The 20,177-nt window shown below is 48.2% G+C and overlaps 1 protein-coding gene across 3 annotated transcripts in view; it reads right to left on the minus strand.

Annotated features, from left to right (window-relative positions):
* Window positions 1-1,347: 1,347 nt before the first annotated feature.
* The window catches only part of THNSL2 (threonine synthase like 2), a 34,623-nt gene continuing 15,793 nt past the window's right edge, over window positions 1,348-20,177 (minus strand). Inside the window, exons 1-9 of one of the 3 annotated variants that reach the window (XM_027624213.2) lie at window positions 16,541-16,727; window positions 14,575-14,809; window positions 12,905-13,099; window positions 12,328-12,480; window positions 9,185-9,415; window positions 6,203-6,351; window positions 5,974-6,099; window positions 3,404-3,555; window positions 1,348-2,979 (exon numbers count right to left, since the gene is read on the minus strand). In XM_027624213.2, the coding sequence (XP_027480014.1) occupies window positions 2,769-2,979; window positions 3,404-3,555; window positions 5,974-6,099; window positions 6,203-6,351; window positions 9,185-9,415; window positions 12,328-12,480; window positions 12,905-13,099; window positions 14,575-14,797 (1,440 nt within the window). In that variant the 5' untranslated portion in view covers window positions 14,798-14,809; window positions 16,541-16,727 and the 3' untranslated portion in view covers window positions 1,348-2,768. Of the gene's footprint in view, window positions 2,980-3,403; window positions 3,556-5,973; window positions 6,100-6,202; window positions 6,352-9,184; window positions 9,416-12,327; window positions 12,481-12,904; window positions 13,100-14,574; window positions 14,810-15,793; window positions 16,203-16,540; window positions 16,728-20,177 lie in introns of those variants that run through there. The other 2 variants (XM_027624212.2, XM_027624210.2) reach the window with 2 other exon arrangements.

A 20,177-nucleotide genomic window follows, 5' to 3' on the forward strand; every position in this document is an offset into this window, starting at 1 on the left:
CAGGGCCTGTTGGACCTGCAATGCAGGGCTGCAGCAGGCCCCATGGCGGGCCTCTCAGAGACACAAAGCCATGCTCCCAAATCCATCCGTGAAAGGGAGAGTGGAGGAGGACCCAGAAGCAGGGCCACAGCCTGGGGAAGGATGGAAAGCAGCCGATCGCAGACCAGCTACGGAACACATGGTGTGATAGAAACTCTCCATTGAACTTGAAGCCACAGTACCTGGGTTCAAGTCCCAGCCTCTCTGCCGCCTAGTGGTACCACCCTAGCCAGGGGCCTCGGTTTCTTCATCTGCAAAATGCAGATAATAGCAATACCCCTGTCACAAGGGGCAGGATTCAGTTAGTTACTTTGTAAAGCATTACCTGCACAGAGTAGGTTTGAGCAGGCCCACCTGATGACTTCTGGGCACTTTTGCTTTCATGGGCCTCTTCTTCTCTAACAAATGTTAAAAATTCTATTGTACAAGTAGGCTGGTATAAAGATGAATAGAAGCCAAGCTGGATTGTATTCATTGTCTCTTTTGATTTTAAAAGAAATGAAAACATTTTCATAGGCCTCTAAATGTATAATGACTCCTAAGCATCAGACCTGTAGTGCCTAGTGGATGAACGGGCTCTGAGGCTCCAACCTGTTTGCTAGTGTAGCTATTACAGGGTCTCCAAAACTGCCCAGGGCTTTGGCCACTGTCATTCCTTTAGGAATGTTCTATCCATCCTCCTGCGGGTCCAGCATTCCTGCCCTTCCCCCTTTGTACTGAATGCCATGCTTTGACGTCCAATTTTCCAGTAGGAGGGCACCTCCCAGCCTCTTCTTTCTCTCCCTGGGCACAGAGAGATGTGGGGCTGGCATGCTCTGCTCTGGGAATGACAGGCAGAGATCAACCTGGGTGACCAGCTCCTTTAGACCTCAGTGCCCAGGAAGAGGGCTCTGGAGGCAGGATGCCTTCTCTGGGCAGCCCTCAGAATGGTAGCAACAGCATCCTCTAGTGGTCCCCAAACTCCCTCCATGCTGTGCCTGACTCACCTCTCTCACCTGTGTTCCAAAGGTTGCCCATCCCCCCCCCCCGCCCCCGCCATCCAGAACATAAGGCTTGCGTTCACCTTCACATGTTTGTGTTGGTCTAAACACACCCCCCTCAATTCATACAGGATTTGAACCCAGTAATATAACTAAACCCGCACCTATCTGCAGTGCGTTCATGTGTACCCGAAGCCAATGCTAAACTCTAGATCACTGCTGTCCATGAAAATGCAACATGAGCCACAAAGGCAAGCCACATATTTAACTTTAAACATCCTAGGAAAAGGAAAAGAAACAGATGGAATAATTTTAATGGTATATTTTATTTAACCTAATACATCCGAATATTGTCTTTCCAACATGTGATCAATATAAAGTTATTCCTGAGATATTTCAGATTTCTTTCAAAGTCTTTGAAATCCAATGTATATTTTACATAATATATATATATATACACACACATATATATTTCAATTAGAACACTCAATTTTCATTGGAAATACTTACCTGTATTTAGACTTCAGAAAATTTACAGCTAAAAAAGCAGATTCAAATACCTGCATTTTTCCAACCATACTTAAAAGTTTTTTTAATAACTGAATCGAGTAATAGTTTTAAAATTTAAATGTAAATTAATTAAAATTTTTAGAAATTAAAAACTCAGTTCTTTAGTTGTACTGTTCACATTTCAAGTGCTCAGAGTCACGTGTGGCTAGTAACTACTGAATTTGACAGTGCAAGGCTAGATTATGGAAACAGTAGGAGCCATAAAGCATGCCCTTGTGAAAATAAAGTACACCTCGTAATTGATAAACAAGGAATTACTTATCAACTTAAACTCCCAGCCAGGGTTTCCCAAACTGGAGTGCACAGAAGACTTACTCAGGAAATTTGTAAGAACTGCAGATGATGTCCATCCCATACCCAGAGATTCACCTGTGACGGCAGCCAGAGTGTGCATTTTGAGGAGACCCAAGGGCCACACTTTGAGAACCATCACACAGTCATCAGACAGATGGGGAATCACAGGGATGCTGGTTCCTGCTGGTTATGGAATGCACCAGACACTAAGCTCAGTTAGGACTGCCAAAGATGGGTCCACAAGACAAGTCACTGGAGTATGGGGAGGAAAGATCAATGTAGGTTTTTATCATTAGTCCTTCATTCCTATTTTAGCATATGGTTTGTGTAGTTTATATATAATTTAGTATACACATGTCGGGAGAACAATTTTAAAAATGTTTTGATCAATAGGGGCAAACCCAAAAGGTTTCAGCCCATAGTGTTAAACAGTGGTTCTTGTCTTCATGAAGCTTTGAGACGGGGAGATAATGTCTAATGTCGAGCGAATAAAACAGGGTAGAAGGGAATACACGCCTTAGGAAAGCTACTGTTGATGTTCTGCCAGAATCAGGAGCCCTTATTTCCATCTGGGCTCATGAGGGACAACTCCGCAGTAAACAATTTGCAGGAACCAAGACGCATCAAAGAAGGACAGTCTTCCAGAGGCAAAGGCAGGGTGGAAGGCATGGAGAGGGGAGAGGGTGAGTCATATTTTCAGAGGAAAGGACAGTGTGATTCTCCGGGGCAGCATGGTTATGGAGGTACCTATGGAAATGCAGGCATTTGGACTTCATTTAGTGGTGCTCTGACACCTGCCCTGGGTTCATAGAACAGGGGACCCTGATACAAGAGCAACAGAGCAACTTGACTCAAGTCAAATCCAGCCTGGCTATTCCGGAGCATTCAGGACTGAGGCCTCTGCTGCCAGCTCAGGCCCTCAATGGTGTTCCGAAGCATCAGCGTCCAGTCGTCACCCTTCCGCATCGGGGTGCAGCGCGTCTCCTTGAACTCCAGGGCTAGGATGTCCGCAGGGGTCTCTGGGGCCAGCCCTGCAGCCAGGACAGCTTCTGGGAACTTGGCTGCAGAGGCGGGGGCCAGACAGCACCGGGGAAGGCTGTGGGGTGGGGCAGGTGGGAACAGGGGGCGGGCGAGCGACCAGACAGACAGATGTGGAAAGGAGAAAGCGAGGAGGGAGGAGAAGGAACAGGGGAGGAAGGGGTAGGGCGGTGCACAGAGAAGAAAGGAAGAGAGAGAAAGAGGCAGACATTGGGTACCTCAAACTTATCTCGACAGTGACACTGCCAGGGAAACTGCTCCTCTTTGTGGGGGACCCAGCTCAACCACCACATCTCAGTGGCCGCCCCCAGACAGCTATCACACACCCTCCTCCAGGACCACAGTTCTCGGGGCACACTCCATACAGCACCTGTCATGCTCATGAAAGCCATGGGTGCAGATTTCTGTCTTCCCTGCTTGGGGAGGAGGAGGGCCCCCGAAAGCCAGAGTACCCCGGTGACCCAGGCACCCACGGCCCGTACCTGGGCTGCTGCTTGTTCGTCTGCTGGTAATGGTAACTCACGGCCACTGCCGAGTGAGGGCACAGCAGGTACTGGTTCTCTTCCCAACAGCGACCCATGGTCTGGGTGATGGCTTCATCCGACACCGACTCAGATGTCACGGCCCCTGAAAGCTGACAGGTCCCAGGGTCAGAGGGGTGGGAATCAGGGTCGGGGAGGAACCCGTGGAAAGTGACCCAAAACTCACTACATAACAGAGGCAGGCAACACCAGACCCTCAGATGGAATCTTCAGACTAAGTCGCTCAACTTCAGCTCACAGAAAAATATGGCTCCCCGTGTTTCCCAGTTTTGAGTCGACTCCCTCAGCTTGGGGGAAGGATCCTTTGAGTTTCAGGTCAGTAAATTTAGTTAGGATTAGCTCATGATTTAGCAAATTAGTATATAGTCTTGTTCAGCGAAAGGACAAAACACAGAAGGTTAAGGGCTTTCAAACATTCCTGGTGCCTTGTCGTTGGCACACCCCTTCCCTGTGGGTGCAAGAATCACTTCCAGTGAGTTCCCAGCCAGCCCAGGTCACACCTCCTCCAGGAAGCCTCCCCCCAACCCACAGAGGAAGAGTCCCCACTGCCCCCTCAGGGTGGAGGGTTGATCTGATCATTTTCTGAAAATTTATTGCATGCTATCGATGTGCCAATCACCCTGCATATACTTGCCTGCAGCAGAGACCACACGGTGTCATAAATCGTTTGTACAGCTACCTGTCCCATTAGGTTCACAGAAGACAGAGAATGTGTTTTCTCTATATTTGTATCTCCAGCACCTAGCCAGTTCCCGGCTTACAGGAGATATATTGAATGAATGAATGAATGAATGAGTGAGTGAGTGATGGCTGTTCCAGCAGATGGAAAGTCTTGTCCATGTACAGCCAGGGAGAGAATGAAGCAGGGCGGGGTCTGGTGTCTGTGTTCCTGGAGCACCTCATTTACGTGAGGAGAAGGAATGGGGTATCAAAACAAACCATTAACTGAATATGTGGATCTTTGGTTGTGTTATGGTCTGAATGTTTGTGTCCCCCTCCCCCTGCTCAAATTCATATGCGAAAAACTTAATCCCAATGTGATGGTATCTGAGGGTGGGACTTTGGGGAGGTCATGAGGGTGGCACCCTCATGAAAGGAATTAGTGTCTTTATAAGAAGAGGACAGAGAGCTAGCTGCGTGTCTTTCCACCATGTGAGGCTATGACAACACACTGACCGTCTGCCATTTCTATGGAAGTTGCTCCCACCAGAACCCAACCATGCTGGCACCCTGATCTCAGACTTCTGGCGTCCAGAACTATGAGAGATAGAAGTATGTGGTTTATAAGCCACCCAGTCTCTACTTTGTTATAGTGGCCCCAACTAAGGTTGCATTACAGGAAACACTGAGATGCCACTCCGGTCTGCACGGGTGGCTAAGCCCAGAGAACTGTGTCCAGTTCTAGGAGCAGCCTTTTAAGCAGTCATTGACTAGGCATAATTAGGTCATGTAAGGGACGGCTAAAGGAACCGGGAAGACTCAGCAGAGAAATGGAGATTCTCTTCCAATATGGGAATCACACTGCTCTCCAGTGCACAGGGTGGAAGGAGGAGATTCTAGCTCAACACACAGAACTTTGCAACGATGAGAGCTGGTGTGAGGTAGTGAGATCCTGGTCACTGGACATACGGTCTGGATGACTTGGTGGGATGTGGTAGAGAAAATTAAAGGTGGAAGGACCATCACCAGGTTGCGTTAAAATAAAAGCAATCGGGCACCTGGGTGGCTCAGTCAGTTGAGCGTCGGACTCTTGATTTTGGCTCAGGTCATGATCTCGGGGTAATGAGCTCGAGCCCTGCCTCGGGCTCCATGCTGAGCGTGGACCCTGCTTAAGATTTTCTCTCCCTCTGCCTCTGTTTCTCCCCCAACCCCATCCACTTGCATGCACGCTCTCTCTCTCTCAAAAATAAAATAAAGTAAAATAAATAAATAAATAAATAAATAAATAAATAAAATAAAAGCAGTCCTTCCTAACTAGATTCCTACCACTCTGAAGAAATAAAATTTTTCCTTTCCCTTTTAAAAAGAAAGAAAACTCAAGAGGATAATGGTCTCTGTTCAAACTGGATGGGCAAAATGGCTGCCAATTGTTGCTACTGCTGAAAATCAACAACAATAAATAAAAATAATAATAGTTAATGTATCAAGCCCTATATTTCCAGGCAGTGTACCAAGTGCTTCATGGGCATTATTTGAGTTCAGTTTTCAATAGCAATAGGCATTCTCATTAGCCCCGCTCTACATATGAGGAAACTGAGGCACAGAGTTTAAAGAAATGGGCCCAAGTTTTCATGGCCAACTTGGAGCCAAGCCCTGATTCTAAATCAATGCTCTCTACTGTGTCTCCTCATTCAATAAACTAACCCATAGGAAGTGACTGCAAAGGTGCCCGCCTCATAGCAGGTGCTCAAGAAACAGGTGACCTCTTCCCGTAACCAGATTTCCAAACCCAAGTTGGGTTTCATGGCTGCACCCTTTGCTATCTCCGTGGTGCCTGAGTGGTGACTGACCTTGCTGTGCAATTCCTTGGGTAGACTCGTGCTTTGGGTCCTTTCAAACTGCTCCATGAGGGCTCTTGTTCCCTGGCTGTCAGAGCCCGACAGCAGCCAGAAGATCCTCTCCATGTTGTAGGGCACCTGGGCAGGAAGGCAGGGTGCCAGGGCCACACTGATCTCAGCCCTCGTCCATCCCCACCCAGTCAACACCTGGGCCAGGCACACACTTTCCCACAGGTCCTACCTGAATGTCCATAGCTGATGCCAAGGTTGGTTCGATGGCCTTGGACAGAGAGAAGTCTCCCCACTGCACAGTCCTATGGATGATGTCATTACGATTCACTGCCACGACCAGGCGGATGGGCAGGCCCATCTTCCGAGCAATGCACCCAGCTTAAGACAAGAGAGGAGAAGAACAAAGGTTTCTTAGACATGACGCCCAAAGTACAAGAAATAAAAGGAAATTTAGATAAACAGGACTTCATTAAAATTAAGAAACTTCTGTGCTTTTGAAGATGTTGAAGATTTGTGCTTCAAAGGGCACGATCAAGAAAATGAAAAGGCAGCTCACAGAATGGGAAAAAATATTTGCAGATCGTATATCTGATAAAGGACTCGCATACAGAATATGTAAATAACTCTTCAAACTCAACAATAAAAATATGAATGGTTCAATTTAAAAATGGGCAAAAACTTGGAAAAACATTTCTCTAGAAGATATACACATGGCCGGTGAGAACATAAAAGATACTCAACATCAGGAAAATAGAAACCAAAGTCACAGTGACATACCATTCCATGTCCATTAGGATGGTTAGAATCAGAAACTGACAGTTCCTCAAAAAGTTAAGCAGAGAGTTACCATGTGACCCAGAAATTCTACTCCTAGGTATATATACTCGAAAAATGAAAATACAGGTCCACACAAAAACTTAGACACCAATGCTTACAGCAGCATCGTTCATAATAGTTACAAAATCGAAGCAATCCAAATGTCTAGTAAGTGATAAATGGATAAACAAAATGTGGTATATGCATACAATGGAATGTTATTCAGCCATAGAAGGGAATGAAGTACTGATACATGCTACAATATCGGTGAAACTTGAAAACATATTAAGTGAAAGAAGCTAGACACAAAAGGTTACATATTGTATGATTTTATTTATATAAAACATCCAGAATAGACAAATCGATAGAGACAAAATAGATCAATGGTTGCCTAGAGCTGGGGAGATGAGGGGAAATGGGGAGTCACTGCTAAAGGGAACAGGGTTTCTTTCCCAAGTGATGAAAATGTTCTGAAATTGACTGTGGGGGTGGTTGCACATATACTAAAAACTATTCAGTTGTATCCTTTAAACAGGTGAATTGTATAGTATGTGAATTGTATAACAAGCTCTCACACACACATGCACACAAAACAGGAAAGAAGAGTCCCTGATACTCTTCTCCACCTCCACGTTTCTCCCTCCTTCCCTTCCTCTCTTCCTCCCTCCCTCCCTCTCACTCTCTCTCTCTCTCTGTCTCTGTCTCTGTCTCTCTCTCTGTCTCTGTCTCTCTCTCTCTCTCTCTCACACACACACCAGGCATACATGCTTGCTACCACTTGCAGAAGAGAAAATGAAGGTTCTGGGAAGTTGAAATGACCCCCCCCCCCCCCCGGAGCCTGCTGAGTGGCACATGATCTTGCCCCCAACTCAGCCTCCTAGAAGCAGCGTCTGTGGACACCCCACCCCTCCTGGAGAGGCCCCTGGGTGGGGGAGAACAGAGCAGTGCCCTCCACCCTCCCAGCCACCAGTTCCTGTCTGCATAGAACAAACAAGGAATTCTTCACCCTGGGAGAGGGTTTTACATACTTCCACGAATGGTTCCTCTGGTGGGTCGTTAAGAGGAGTTAGGGATCACTACACCTCACTCTGAATTTTGCAAAGCACTTTCACATTCTTATTTTCACTTGATCCCCATGTAAACGTCATGCAGAGGAGAAATGGATGCTCAAAAGGGCCCAGGAGCTTAAATTTACACGGCTAGTTCCCGATGGAGCAGAGATCGATAGCACTCTCTGCAAACGTTCGTTTTGTGCCAGCCACTGTGGTAGGCACTGGGACACATGCAGGCGGCACCATTCACGGGAGGCTGATGCAAACGGGAAGCGCTGTGCCCCCCCCCCGCCCCCGCCCCCCGTGGATGGTGAAGATCCTTCCCTAATCGCCAGCCCCACTCTCCCCATTCCCGCGGGAGTGGAAGAAGTCAGGCAGCCTCCGGACCACTGAGATGCTTTCTCGGTCTCGCCGAAGCCATCCTTGGCGCCCATCAGAAGCAATGCCACGGACAGAGCCATCAGAAACAGCTGTGCCCGTGAGGAGGCAGCCTCGCAAGCTCACGAGGACGCAGGCTCTGGAGCCAGCCCGCGAGGGTGGTCATCCTGGCTCTGCCACCGACCGCTGTGACCGCAGGGGCAAGCTGGCCAACTTCTCTGTGCCCCCACTTCCTCATTGTGAGGTGGAGACAACAGTACCGTCCTCATAGGCGCGCATGAGCATTAAATAAGGTGATACATGAAAAGCACTTAGATGGGCACCTGATGCACAGCAAGTGCGGGATGCATGTTTATTATTATTCTAGAAGGCAATTTTAAGGCCATGCAGTGGCACAGCACTGCACCCTCACAAAGTTCATACACATACGTGAAGGATCTTACTTGCACTTCACAGGAGCCCTGAGAGATAGGATAAGCTATCCAATATTGCTTTTACAGCCGAGCAGCTGGGTCTAAGGGACTGCCCCAGGGCCACTCAGCTGGGGTCAAAACCCGAAGCCCAGACCTCTTTCCCCCTGATACGGTCTCTGGGTAGGGACTCTAGGGGTGGGAACGTGTTGTGCCGGATGCCCTCATAGCAGGCAGCTGGCTGACGCTGGGAGTAAAGTCTGCCTCTCTGAAGCGGGCGATGGCAGGCCCACACAGCGGCTGAATCTTGACTGCATCTCTCCACACCCCGCTGAGGGGGGCGAGCTCATCCTTCCCTCCTGCAGCAAGAGGCTGAGTGGTCCTCCCAAGGAGTGACTGGGACATTTGCTGGGGGCTTCTTCTGTGTGGGTGCCTGTCACCTTCAGAGCAGGGACTCCAACTTTCTCCTCACAGGTGCAGCCCAAGGGCAGCTGGAAGGACGAGGGTCACAGGGATTTTTCTGGAAAGCCCATTTCTGCCCAGGGGTCTCCTTACCTGCAAGGTTACCGGCAGCCCCTGTTGGCACAACCACCTCCACGGGGGGCAGGGGGTACGTGTCTAAGGATGGCGCACACTGGAAGTAAGCGAAGAAGTGGTGGGCCATTTGCACGAGGACCCGGGACCAGTTGATGGAATTCAGACTCATCAGATTGTGCTTCTTGACAAAAGCCACGTCAGCAAACACGGCCTTGATTGGCTCATCAAGCTCATCGCTGTTGCCCTCCACTGTCAGGGGAGAGGGGGGAGGGGAGCTATCAGGAGCATGAAGAACCCCCAGGTGGTCGGCACTTGCCTGGCACAAGGCCCTTGCACATTGGGCCCATCCAGCCAGGACCTTCACTCGGCCCTGGTTTCTGCTCTCCCATGTCCTGGCCTGGCTTTCTAGACTCGAAATTAAACAACTCAAGAAAAGAAACCATGTCTCATATTCTTCTGGTCATACTTCCAACATTTCTACCATTACATAAAATTAGACATAAATTATCAACCTGCTGGGAGGTTGGGAAAAAGCCTCCTCTTTGGAGTCCGTGCCCACCTGCCCCACTCTCCAGGAACAAGGAGAGATGGTTTATGAGGCTATGCGGTGGTGAGAGGCTCATCCTTTCTTCACTCCACAGTCCTCTACCAGGACGTGGGGGTAAAGAGTCTCTGTTCTCATATGCTCTGCCCCTCTCTCAGTTAGATCACAGAGAGGCATTCTGTTCTCTGCTCCCACGTGGTAGGTAAGCTGGCGTGGGCCTTTCCTCCCTGAGCTGGGTGTGGGCACAGTTTAATTTATGGATGAATTACTGGGTAAATTTATGGGTGACTTGGCTACTAGTCCAAGTTGCACTCCTCAATCCAGCCCAACTAGCAATCAAGCCAATATGGATCTCTTATCTGAAACCTGGGTCTATTTCTCCACCAGATCCAAACTTGAAGGAGAGGGGTAAGATTTACTGCAGGAAGTGCCAGAGTTGCCACTGAGGTTCTTATCCATTCTACCCTTCTCACTGTAGAGCAGCAATGAGGTCATGGGGCTGACTCTAGATCCACACACCAGTGGGATGTTTGCTGGGGTTCCAGGAAAAAATTTACTGCTCTTAAGATGGAGCCACAGGAAGAGAGACTTAGTTACCTCAAGTAAGCATCATATGCCATGAGAGAACTGAGCCTTAGGATTGGGAAGGCAGAGCAGAGAATGCCAAGAACCTGGGTCTCCGCTGAGGGACTGCTGAGTCACTGAATCAACTATTCAGGAACCCCATCCCACCTCTAGACTTCCAGTTATATAAGCTGGAAAATATTCTTCTTCAGACTGGTCGGAGTTAGATTTTCCGTTACTTCCAGCCAAAAATATCCCAAATAATGTATAACCAGCACTTGCTGATTATTCTGTGCTTAAGAAGAACCAAGTATAAAATATATACAGAAATTAACGACTTTTAAAAACATCAGTGTCCAACACACAACAATCCAGGTGGCCCATTCCTACTCCCTGAGCTCCCTGGTCTAAGGGAAAAGACATGTCCACTCTTAGCCCTGGAACAAACACACATCCTCCTAGAAACCAAATCAGAAGATTCCAGAATGAAAGGAAGGATCTTAACAGTGCTATTTAGAAACAAAAATTAATTTCTTTAAAGTCCACTGTCTTATTTTCTTGAAGCTCAGAACATGGATAAAACAGAAATGCCCCTTGGGCTCCAGCAAGAAGACATTCATAACATATTGCCCTCATCACCATCCACATCTCTAGCTCTACTACTATTTTACAAATGGGCACCCTTCTCCGCTCTGTGGTCAGGAACCAAGCTTACACACAAGCCCTTAGGTAAAAGCCCTCCAATATCGGGTATAAGGCAAGAAGGGAGAAGGTGGCAGAACAGACGTGTGAAATGTTATTCTCTGCTTCGATTCTAGGCAAAGAAAGTCCTGGATCCATAACTAGCAATTTAGTGCTTAGAGTATAATAGGGACCCTCAGGAGCCCAGATATCATACATCAAAATTTTGCAACGAGTGCAGGAAAATGCAGCCAAATATAGGCAACTGCCAATGCTAACATGTAAGATTTCCCAACACCTGCATTAGCTAAACCCAGAATTTTCACTGAAATGTGTAGGTGCTTGTTAAAGAGTAGAAGGGGGTTTTGCTTACTTTTGAACCAATGGACGAAAGATCTTCCTGCTACCGCCATGGGTAAGGTTTATTTGCACTATGCTTTTTGCTCCTCGACAAAACCAGTGTTCTGTGAAAACATCCTCTGTGGGATTATATCAGGAGGCCAGGCGATTTGTAGGAGGAATGTCTTCTGCTACCATCATTGCTCTCCTGCTAAGTGAGTGACCAAACCAAGCCAGGCCTCCTGGACAGCTTTCCCAAGGCCACAGTGTATAAAACCTCACTAAGAACCCCTACTCCTCATATTCCTACCCTTACTTCAGGGCTACCTGGGGTCTAGCTAGGTGTAAAAAGTGGAAATAAGAGTGTATGGCTCCATTCAAGCTCACTCTGCCCTTCTAGAGTCTCAATTTCCATAGAATAGATGCCCTGACATTAAAGGAGATCATTTTTTGCATTTCTGCAAGTACAAAATACCAAAATTCATGATGTGGCTCAGGAAAAGGCATCTCCAGCAGTGGGTACTATTGAGTAATTTCCTAGACCTGCTAACCAAATGCACGACTTAGTTGTTTCTACACCACAAGGGAGGGCCTGAGCTGTTAACATGTAAGGACACACTCTTTTAAAATATTTAACATCTTTGTGGCCTCTAAAGCTCAGTGCACTGAAAACAAAACCCAGGTCACTTGGCTTGGGCTATGGGTCTGGTGGCTGCCTGTATATATGGCACCAGTAGGTTGAACCTGCACAGAGGTGGCATTCTTTGGGGTTTGGTGTTGGGTTATACTGTCAGTAATGGTTTATGCACTTGTCACCTCCAATAGCTTATGAAACCGTGTTGCCAAGAGCTTGCCCAGAGCTGGGCAAGGCATATACCAACCTCATGACTGATGAAGGAAGGGAAGGACAGAGAAAAAGCAGGAGGAAGGGTGGTCAACTAATCAACTGACCAGTTGTATTCCAGCCCATCTCCCAAAACAGATGCTCTCAAGGCAGCCATGTTTTCCCTGGAGCCTCCATTCCAGCACTCACCTCCAAACACATGGACGTTCTCCCTCACCACCGTGGTCATCTGGAGCTCTTGGATCTTCGTGCAGTGACCCTGGGGCAGCAGAACGATGATGTCCATGTTCTTTGTTCCTTGAACACTCTCAATGGCAGCACTTCCTGTGTCCCCAGATGTTCCTGGATAGGAAGAAAAAATAACCCTCCCCTTTACAACAAGGAGACAGAGAAGGAAAGAAATGGTCCCTAAAGCATTGCTGCACAGAAGGCAATGTCTACTTCAAATACCTGAAGAGATGGAACCTCGTAATTAACTTAAATGCCTAGGTGATGCCCTAGGGATCCAGGGACAGAAATCAGGGCATCTGTGAACTTGGTACCATATAATCTTACATATTTTGTGTACTTAAAATATTCTTCTGAGAAGGTTCCGTAGCCTCCACCAGACTGTCCAAGGGGTCCGTGGCTCAGGAAAATGTGACGAGCCCTGCTCTAGAAGAACCAGTCACATACACTCGAGACATGCATGCGGAGCATCCCGTGGGTAGATACCGGCACATGAGGGCACCTACGGGGCTCTGGCCCTCACGCGCACGATGCACACCTACAACCACAGTGACGTGCTTCTTCTCCTTCTCCAGGAAGTACTGCAGGAACTGGGCTGTGCAGCACAGGGACAGGTCCTTAAACGCGTACGTGGCCCCATGCCACAGCTCCAACACGTTCAGTCCATTCCTCAGCCTGGACAGATGGACCACCTCTTTATGGCGGAATCTGCAGAAGGCTTGGTCGATCAGAACTGTGCGGGGAGAGGGGTGGGACAGTGGGGGAAGGGCATTAGCTCTGCCTCAGGCTCTCTCCCCTCTCCACTCCCCTGCACCCCCATTTCTTTACGCTTTTTTTTTTTAAAGAATTTATTTATTTATTTGACAGAGAGAGACACAGTGAGAGAAGGAACACAAGCAGGGGGAGTGGGAGAGGGAGAAGCAGACTTACTGAGGAGCAGGGAGCCCGACGTGGGGCTCGATCCCAGGACCCTGGGATCGTGACCTGAGCCGAAGGCAGACACTTAATGACTGAGCCACCCAGGCGCCCTCTTTATACTTTTGAGTGTGAAGTTTCTCTCTCCTGCTACCAGATAAGAGACCAGAAATGTTTACCCCAAAGGAGACTATCTATGAATAGAATTACTTAATCCTAGGAAGAGGTCTGCAAAGACATGAACCACACTGTTCATGGATTCCTCAGAGTGATGCCCCCAGAGAAGAGAAAGAGTATAAGACTTCCATTTTTTACTTTATAAACTGCATCATTTGGATGTCTTGCATGCATGTATGCCAGTCAAGGTTCAATTCCACAATTATGCAACAAACAAATCAATGTCTCATCTCTTCCAGGGTTCCTTCTTAAAGCCCAGATGTGGTTTGTTTTTGCTATACTAAATCTCACGCCTGTGATACCAGAACCTTGGGAAGGTTCACATATAATCCTACCTAAGGCAGGTCCACCTTAGGTATTGCTTCCCAAACTTTAATTGACAAACCAATCACCTGGGATCTTAAAATGCAGATTCTCGTTCAGTAGGCCTGAGGAAGGCAGAGAATTCTAATAATGCCCAGGTGATGCCAACAGTGCCATCAGACCACATTCTTGAGCGGTCCTCTTCTTCCCAGCCCTAAACTCCCACCATCATATCGTGGATTAGTTCACATGTCTGGCCCATGGACCAGCGGCACTAGAATTATCTGGATGCTTGGTAGGAATGCAGAATTCTCAGGCCCCACCCCAGAACTACTGAATCAGAATCTGCATTTTAACAGGGTCCCCAGGGAAATCGATGTGCACATTCCAGTTTGAGAGGAGCTGGTCCAGGACACTCTCCAAGTCCCTTCTGAAATTACGATTCAAGGAAACAGAACAGTAATCTGAGGGTCCAGGTGCTTTATATACAGGTAGGAAATATCCCAACATTCAAGCATCTCAGGATGTTGGTGAGTCTCTAGTCTTAAAGAGATTTTTGAAAAATAAACTAAAGGAAAAACATTCTCTGCAGATCACCATGGCGTTCATCCCACTGGAGATGGAAGGTGGAATGGATAAACTCTTTGGGGATATTTCCATTTCTGGGATTCTAGAATCTGGGGAAAAACTCCAAAGTTTGGGAAATAGGACTAGAAACCTCCTAGGGGTTAGGTGACGGATTCGCAGCTCTGTGGGGGGGCTGGACTGGCAGGGGGATGAGGTTGGCGAGTAGAGAGGCTGGGGGATGCTCACCGTTTAAGACATGTCTTGGAATGAGCTCAGGACCAATGAAGAGGGTGCACAGCTCCTTAACCAGGCTGGGGTAGGAGAGCGTACTCCAGTGACGCAGGGTCTCTATGCCCAGCTGTGGGAGCTCCTCGGGCATGAAGAGACCTCCATCGGGAGCATAGCCAGAGAAGAGGGCCCCCTCAAAGTCGACCCGTGGGGCCATCCCCCGAGTGCTGATGTACCACATGATCCTGGTGGCCTGCAGAAGGAACGGTCCCAGAGGCACGTGATCTCCAAGCTCAGTACCCCACAGGAAGAAGCTAAAGTGTACACAGCACCCTCAGCTAGCCCTTGGACCACCACTCATGGGGGTCTTTAGAAGCTAAAGTGTACACAGCACCCTCAGCATCCCAGCCTGAGAGACTGGAGCCCTGTCGAGTCTCATGCCTGCTTCATCTGGGACTGTCCAAATCATGACCTCTCCAGTCAAAATGAGGCAAATTCACTGACCTTGGGAGAGGGGGTATCAAGTCATTTCAGGAAAGGAGAAAGTTTGGTCCTCACGGTTGAGGAGTAAGGGAACTGGGAATAGATCATAGCAATAAGGCAATTGCCATTTTGATAGCTCTCTTGATAAGGAGAGGACCACCACAGTTGGTTATACACTATACCCTTTTGAGAGATATCTGGGTCCACTTCTGCTCAAAAAGTAACCACCGTCAATGGCTGTCTATAACCTAGTGGTTCCTCACTCTGGTAGTTTGTTGGAATCAACTTGGGAGCTTTAAAAAAAGTATTCCTATCCGGGGCCTTCCCTGGATCAATGAGATTAGAACCTCTATATGAGAGGCTCCATGGGTGAAGCTATTGTGCAGCCAGGGTTAAGAATACAGTAACCAACTTGTCCCACTTTGCCCAAGGCCTTCCCAGCTTTAAAACTGAAAGTCTCAAGTCCCAAGAAACCCCTCAGTGCCAGACAAACTAGAACGGTTTTGTCATCCTAGTTGAGAACCAGTGCCCTACCTCTCAGCCTAATCCCGGAATCGTTAGAAGTGCTGGCAAGCTACCCTTAAGACTGTCTAGCCAAGGCTAGCTGGCCCTGTGTGGACTCAGGACTCTGATTGGGGTTGTGGGGAGGAGCATCCAAGAGCGCCCAAGGCCTAACTGTGTTCACAATGCCACATCAGTTAGGTTCCCAGGAGCCAGGTGCCAGGTCAAGGAGCTGAGCTTGAGCTCTGAATACCGTTCTCTGGATCCGGGTGGTGAATCCAGGAGCTCTGGTTTTAAAGCCCCAAGGCCAGGAAACATTTCAGGAAGGGCCAGCTGGTAAAGAAATCTTCTGACAAAAGGTGGGGCAGGGCAGGGACTTGGACCCGAGGGCCTGAGGCCCTGGCCACTGATCGCAGGCAGACCGTGCCCCTGGGGGGGGGGGGGGTAGTGGAGGCCTCAGCAGGCCCAAGTAGGTCTCTGCCTCTCTAGGGTCACCGGGGACCAGTCCTCCGGCTAACCAGGCCCTGGGTCAGGGAAGGAGGTTTTGATAAGACCTGCAGGATAAGGCACACTCCCAGCCTCTGAAAACACGGTACTACAGAAACCCTACAGAAGGTGCAAAGCCTCGGAAACCCTCGACCCTCCCAGGTTCCTCCGGAGTCCCAGCCAAGCGCCACAGCTAGAGGTTACAGAAGGGGGCGGGAGGCCGACACAGCCAAGCGGAAGCCAACCGCGAGAAGTTCAAGAGCGCAGATAAACCGCTACGGACGACCCCCACCCCCCCGGGGAGGGCTCCGCGATCGCCGGAAGCGCAGGCGGGCAGGGCCCCCCTCGCGGCCGGCCTGTGTGCGGGGAGCCCGGCCGCGGGGGCGCCAGGTCGCGTGGGGCGGTCGCCGCGGCCAGCGAGCGGCGCCACCCCCCCCCTCCCCCCGCCCTGGGATCGGCTGGCCTGGGCCCGAGGGGCCGGAGGGGCTGCCCGGGCCGGGCGGGGGCCGGTTACCGGGTCCGCGGCGCGGGCGGTGCGCGCTGGCCTGGGCGGCAGGGTCAGGCTTAGGCCGGGAGAGGGAGAAGGGCCGCGGGGGAGTGAGGCGGAGCGCGGAAGGCAGCGGCGCGCGATGAGGTGCAGGAGGGCGCCGGAGGGAAGGCCAGTGAGAGCGCAGCCCTTTAGCTTCACTTGGCATGTTTTTAAGGCACCTGGCAAATCACTGACATTCAGTCTCCCAATCTTCACGGCCGCCCTGGAACCTTGTTTTTTTTCTGATTAGAAGGCAGGACAAGATGGAAAGAACCCCTTTTCTTTGGGCTTCATGCTTCTCACCGGCAAAATCAGACGTCTGGACAAACTCCTTGTTCCTCAGACTAGGGCTAGTACATCAAGAATTCGGAATCCACGGGGATACGTGGCATTGTTTTAGCTCAACAATTCTTTGTAGGAAAACACTTTTTATTAAGTACAGAACTATTCTAGAGTAAAAATCCTCCCCAGTTTATTTATTTATTATTAACGAAGCAAGACACTTGAAAAAATGACCTCCAGACATGGCAAATGCCCCTGGATTCACATTCATCCTCCTGGGTCCCAATTCACTTAGGAGGCAAAGTTTGAGGAGCTGGACGGATGTCAGCTAAGGGTTAGTCTGTGCCTCTGTGCTGGGCCTGGTCCCTGTAGCTGGGCCTCATGGGGACAGAGAATGTGGATGACTGCCTTCCTCCTTTCTTCCTCCTGTTTAGGACATTCTCCTAAACCTGGGGTCTCTGCTCATTCAAGTTACCTCTCTCCAGACGTCGGCCCGCATGTGCTCATTGGACGTATCCACCCAAGTCCACATACTTGCCATTGACTGACTCCAGTCTGGATGGGTCTCAGATTCCAGAAAGAGAGAGTCTGGTCACTGTTCTGCTAACAGACTGTTGTGGTGGACTTCACACAGAGGCCAGGGAGCCATTCCCAGAGAGGGATCCAGGCCAGGCAGGACCCCCAAAGGGTATCCACCCCTTGTATCCGGTATACTTTGTCACTCAAAGGCCAGAGAAGCTGAGGCACTTGGCGACAATGCCCTAAGACGGAGCCGTATATGTTACAATGCTCATGACCAACCAGGATGGTATCTCAAAAACCCCACAAGGACAAAAGTACCTTCCACGGACTTCTCCCTTCAGGCCCCTTGCCAGACTTACAGAGGCCTCAGGACTTCTTCATTTCTGATTCCCTCAGAAAGGAGAGGAGCAAAAGCCTCGGGGAAGAAGAGGTTTAATTTGTTAGGAATCCCCGCCCAAGACATTCAGAACAATGCGGCTCTAGAAAATAAAAACTTCTGCATGGCCAGCCTATGAGGGGGACAGAATTCGGAGTGCCAAGTAGGAATAGTAGGAATGTGGAGTTCCTTGAGACTTTTACACTGGACCAACGTTGAGTTTTTATAAAATTGAAAATTGTTTTTATGTATTTACTTTGCTTTTTGACCTTAGGGGTTAGAGTGCTTAGCTGTCTGTGGCTTTGAAGCCAAGGATCTTCAAAGCAGAGCCCCAGGGCCCCTTGCAGTGCTCTCTCTTCCATGTGTCCCTACAAAGCCCTCTAAGGAAGGCTTCTGGAAGACTGTGCACAGAGGATTCCCCCCCCCCCCCCCAGTGGGATGTAGGAGCTAGGGGCCAGAGCCCTCTGTAAAGATTCGAGAGCACACAGGGCCCAGGCTGCTGGAGGAGCATGTGACCTGCCAGAAGCCCGCCAGCCATTCGTGAAGGCCACAGGCCGGCGCTCAGGCTTTTTCTGGAGTTCCGGTGGGGCAAGGGAGCAAGGCAAAGGGGAGAAAAGATGGCATTCAGAGACAGGACACGCCTGGTCTCTCTGAGCATTTTGACTTCCTAAACTGATAATCCATTGTTTTACTTAATGTGTGTGGTGGTTGTTTAAGGAGATGGGGTGGTATTTAAGCTCACATACTCTGAATCACCCTCATTACTCTGAGTTCCTGACTCTGTAACTAAGGGTTTCAAATAAATAGTCCCAAATTATCAAGAAAAAACTGACTAGTATCTTTCCAACTACCTTTTTTTTTCTTTTCCAGAAACAGACAGGTTGATCCTAAAATTTATATGGAAATGCAAGGGACTCAGAATAACCAAAACAATCTTGACAAGAAATTACAAAGTGGAAGACTTACGCTTCCTGAGTTTAAAACCTAGTTCAAAGCTGTAGTAGTCAGGACAGTGTGGTGCTGATATTAGAATAAACACACAGATCCATGGAATAGAATTTATAGTCCAGAAATAAACCCATGCATGTATAGTCAATTGATTTTTAACAAGGGTGCCAAGCTTCTTCAATGGGGAAAGAATAGTCCCTAAGCAAATGATGATGAGATAACTAGATATCTACATGCAAATGAGTGAATATGGACCCCTATGTCACACCATATGCAAAATTTACCTCAAAATGGACAAAAGATGTAAATGTAAGAACTAAAACTATAAAACTCTTAGAAGAAAACAATGGAAATCTTCATGACCTTGGATTAGGCAATGTTTTCTTAGATATGGCACCAAAATCAAATGCAACGAAAGAAAAAATAGACAAATTTGGCTTCATAAAAAATTAAAGCTTTTGTGCATCAGAGGAAACTATTAAGCAAGTGAAAAGACAATCTACAGGCTAGGAGAAAATAGGGGCGCCTGGGTGGCTCAGTTGGTTAAGCGTCTGACTCTTGGTTTCAGCTCAGGTCTTGAGTTCACGGTTGTAGGATCCAGCCCCACATGGGCTCAGCATGGAATCTGCTTGAGATTCTTTCCGTCTTCCTCTCCCTCCCCCTCTGATCCTCCCCCCGCTCATGCATGCATGCATGTTCTTTCTCTAAAATAAATAAGTAAGTAAGTAAGTAAGTAAATAAAATCCTTTAAAAAAAAAAGAATAGGGAGAACAGATTTGCAAATCATAAATCTGATGAGTCAAGTATCCAGAATATATAAGAAGCTCCTACAACTCAATAATAAAAAGACAACGTAATTTAAAAATGGGCAAAGGACTTAAATAGACATCTCTTCAAAGAAGAGCTATGAATAGCCAGAAAACACATAAAAAGATACTCAACATCATTAGTCATTAGGGAAATGCACATCAAAACCAGTATGAGATACCACTTCATACCTACTAGGATGGCTGACATCAAAAAGATTCTGTTGGTGAAGATATGGAATGATTGGAACCCTCATACACGTCCTGAGACCCATTGCTGGTGGGAATGTAAACTGGAATAGCCACTTTGGAAAACAATTTGGCACTTCCTTAGAATGTTAAAGAGTTACCAGATGACTCAGCAATTCCATTCCTTGGTGCATGCCCAAGAGAATCAAAAACATATCTTCCTACAAAATCTTGAACACAAATGTTCATAGCAGCCTTATTCATAATAGCCCCAAAATGGACATAACCCAAATGTTCACCATGTGATTAATGGATAAACCAAATGTGGTATATCCATACAGTGGAATATTATTCGGCCATCAAAGAAATACTATAGCATGGATGAATGTTCTATGGCATGGATGAAACTTGGAAACATTCTGCTAACTGAAAGAAGCCAGACACAAAAGTCCACGTCTTGTATGGTTCTCTTTATATGAAATGTCCAGAACAGGCAAAT

This window comes from Zalophus californianus, chromosome 8 (genome assembly GCF_009762305.2).
Source record: "Zalophus californianus isolate mZalCal1 chromosome 8, mZalCal1.pri.v2, whole genome shotgun sequence".
Classification (NCBI taxonomy): Eukaryota; Metazoa; Chordata; class Mammalia; order Carnivora; family Otariidae; genus Zalophus; species Zalophus californianus.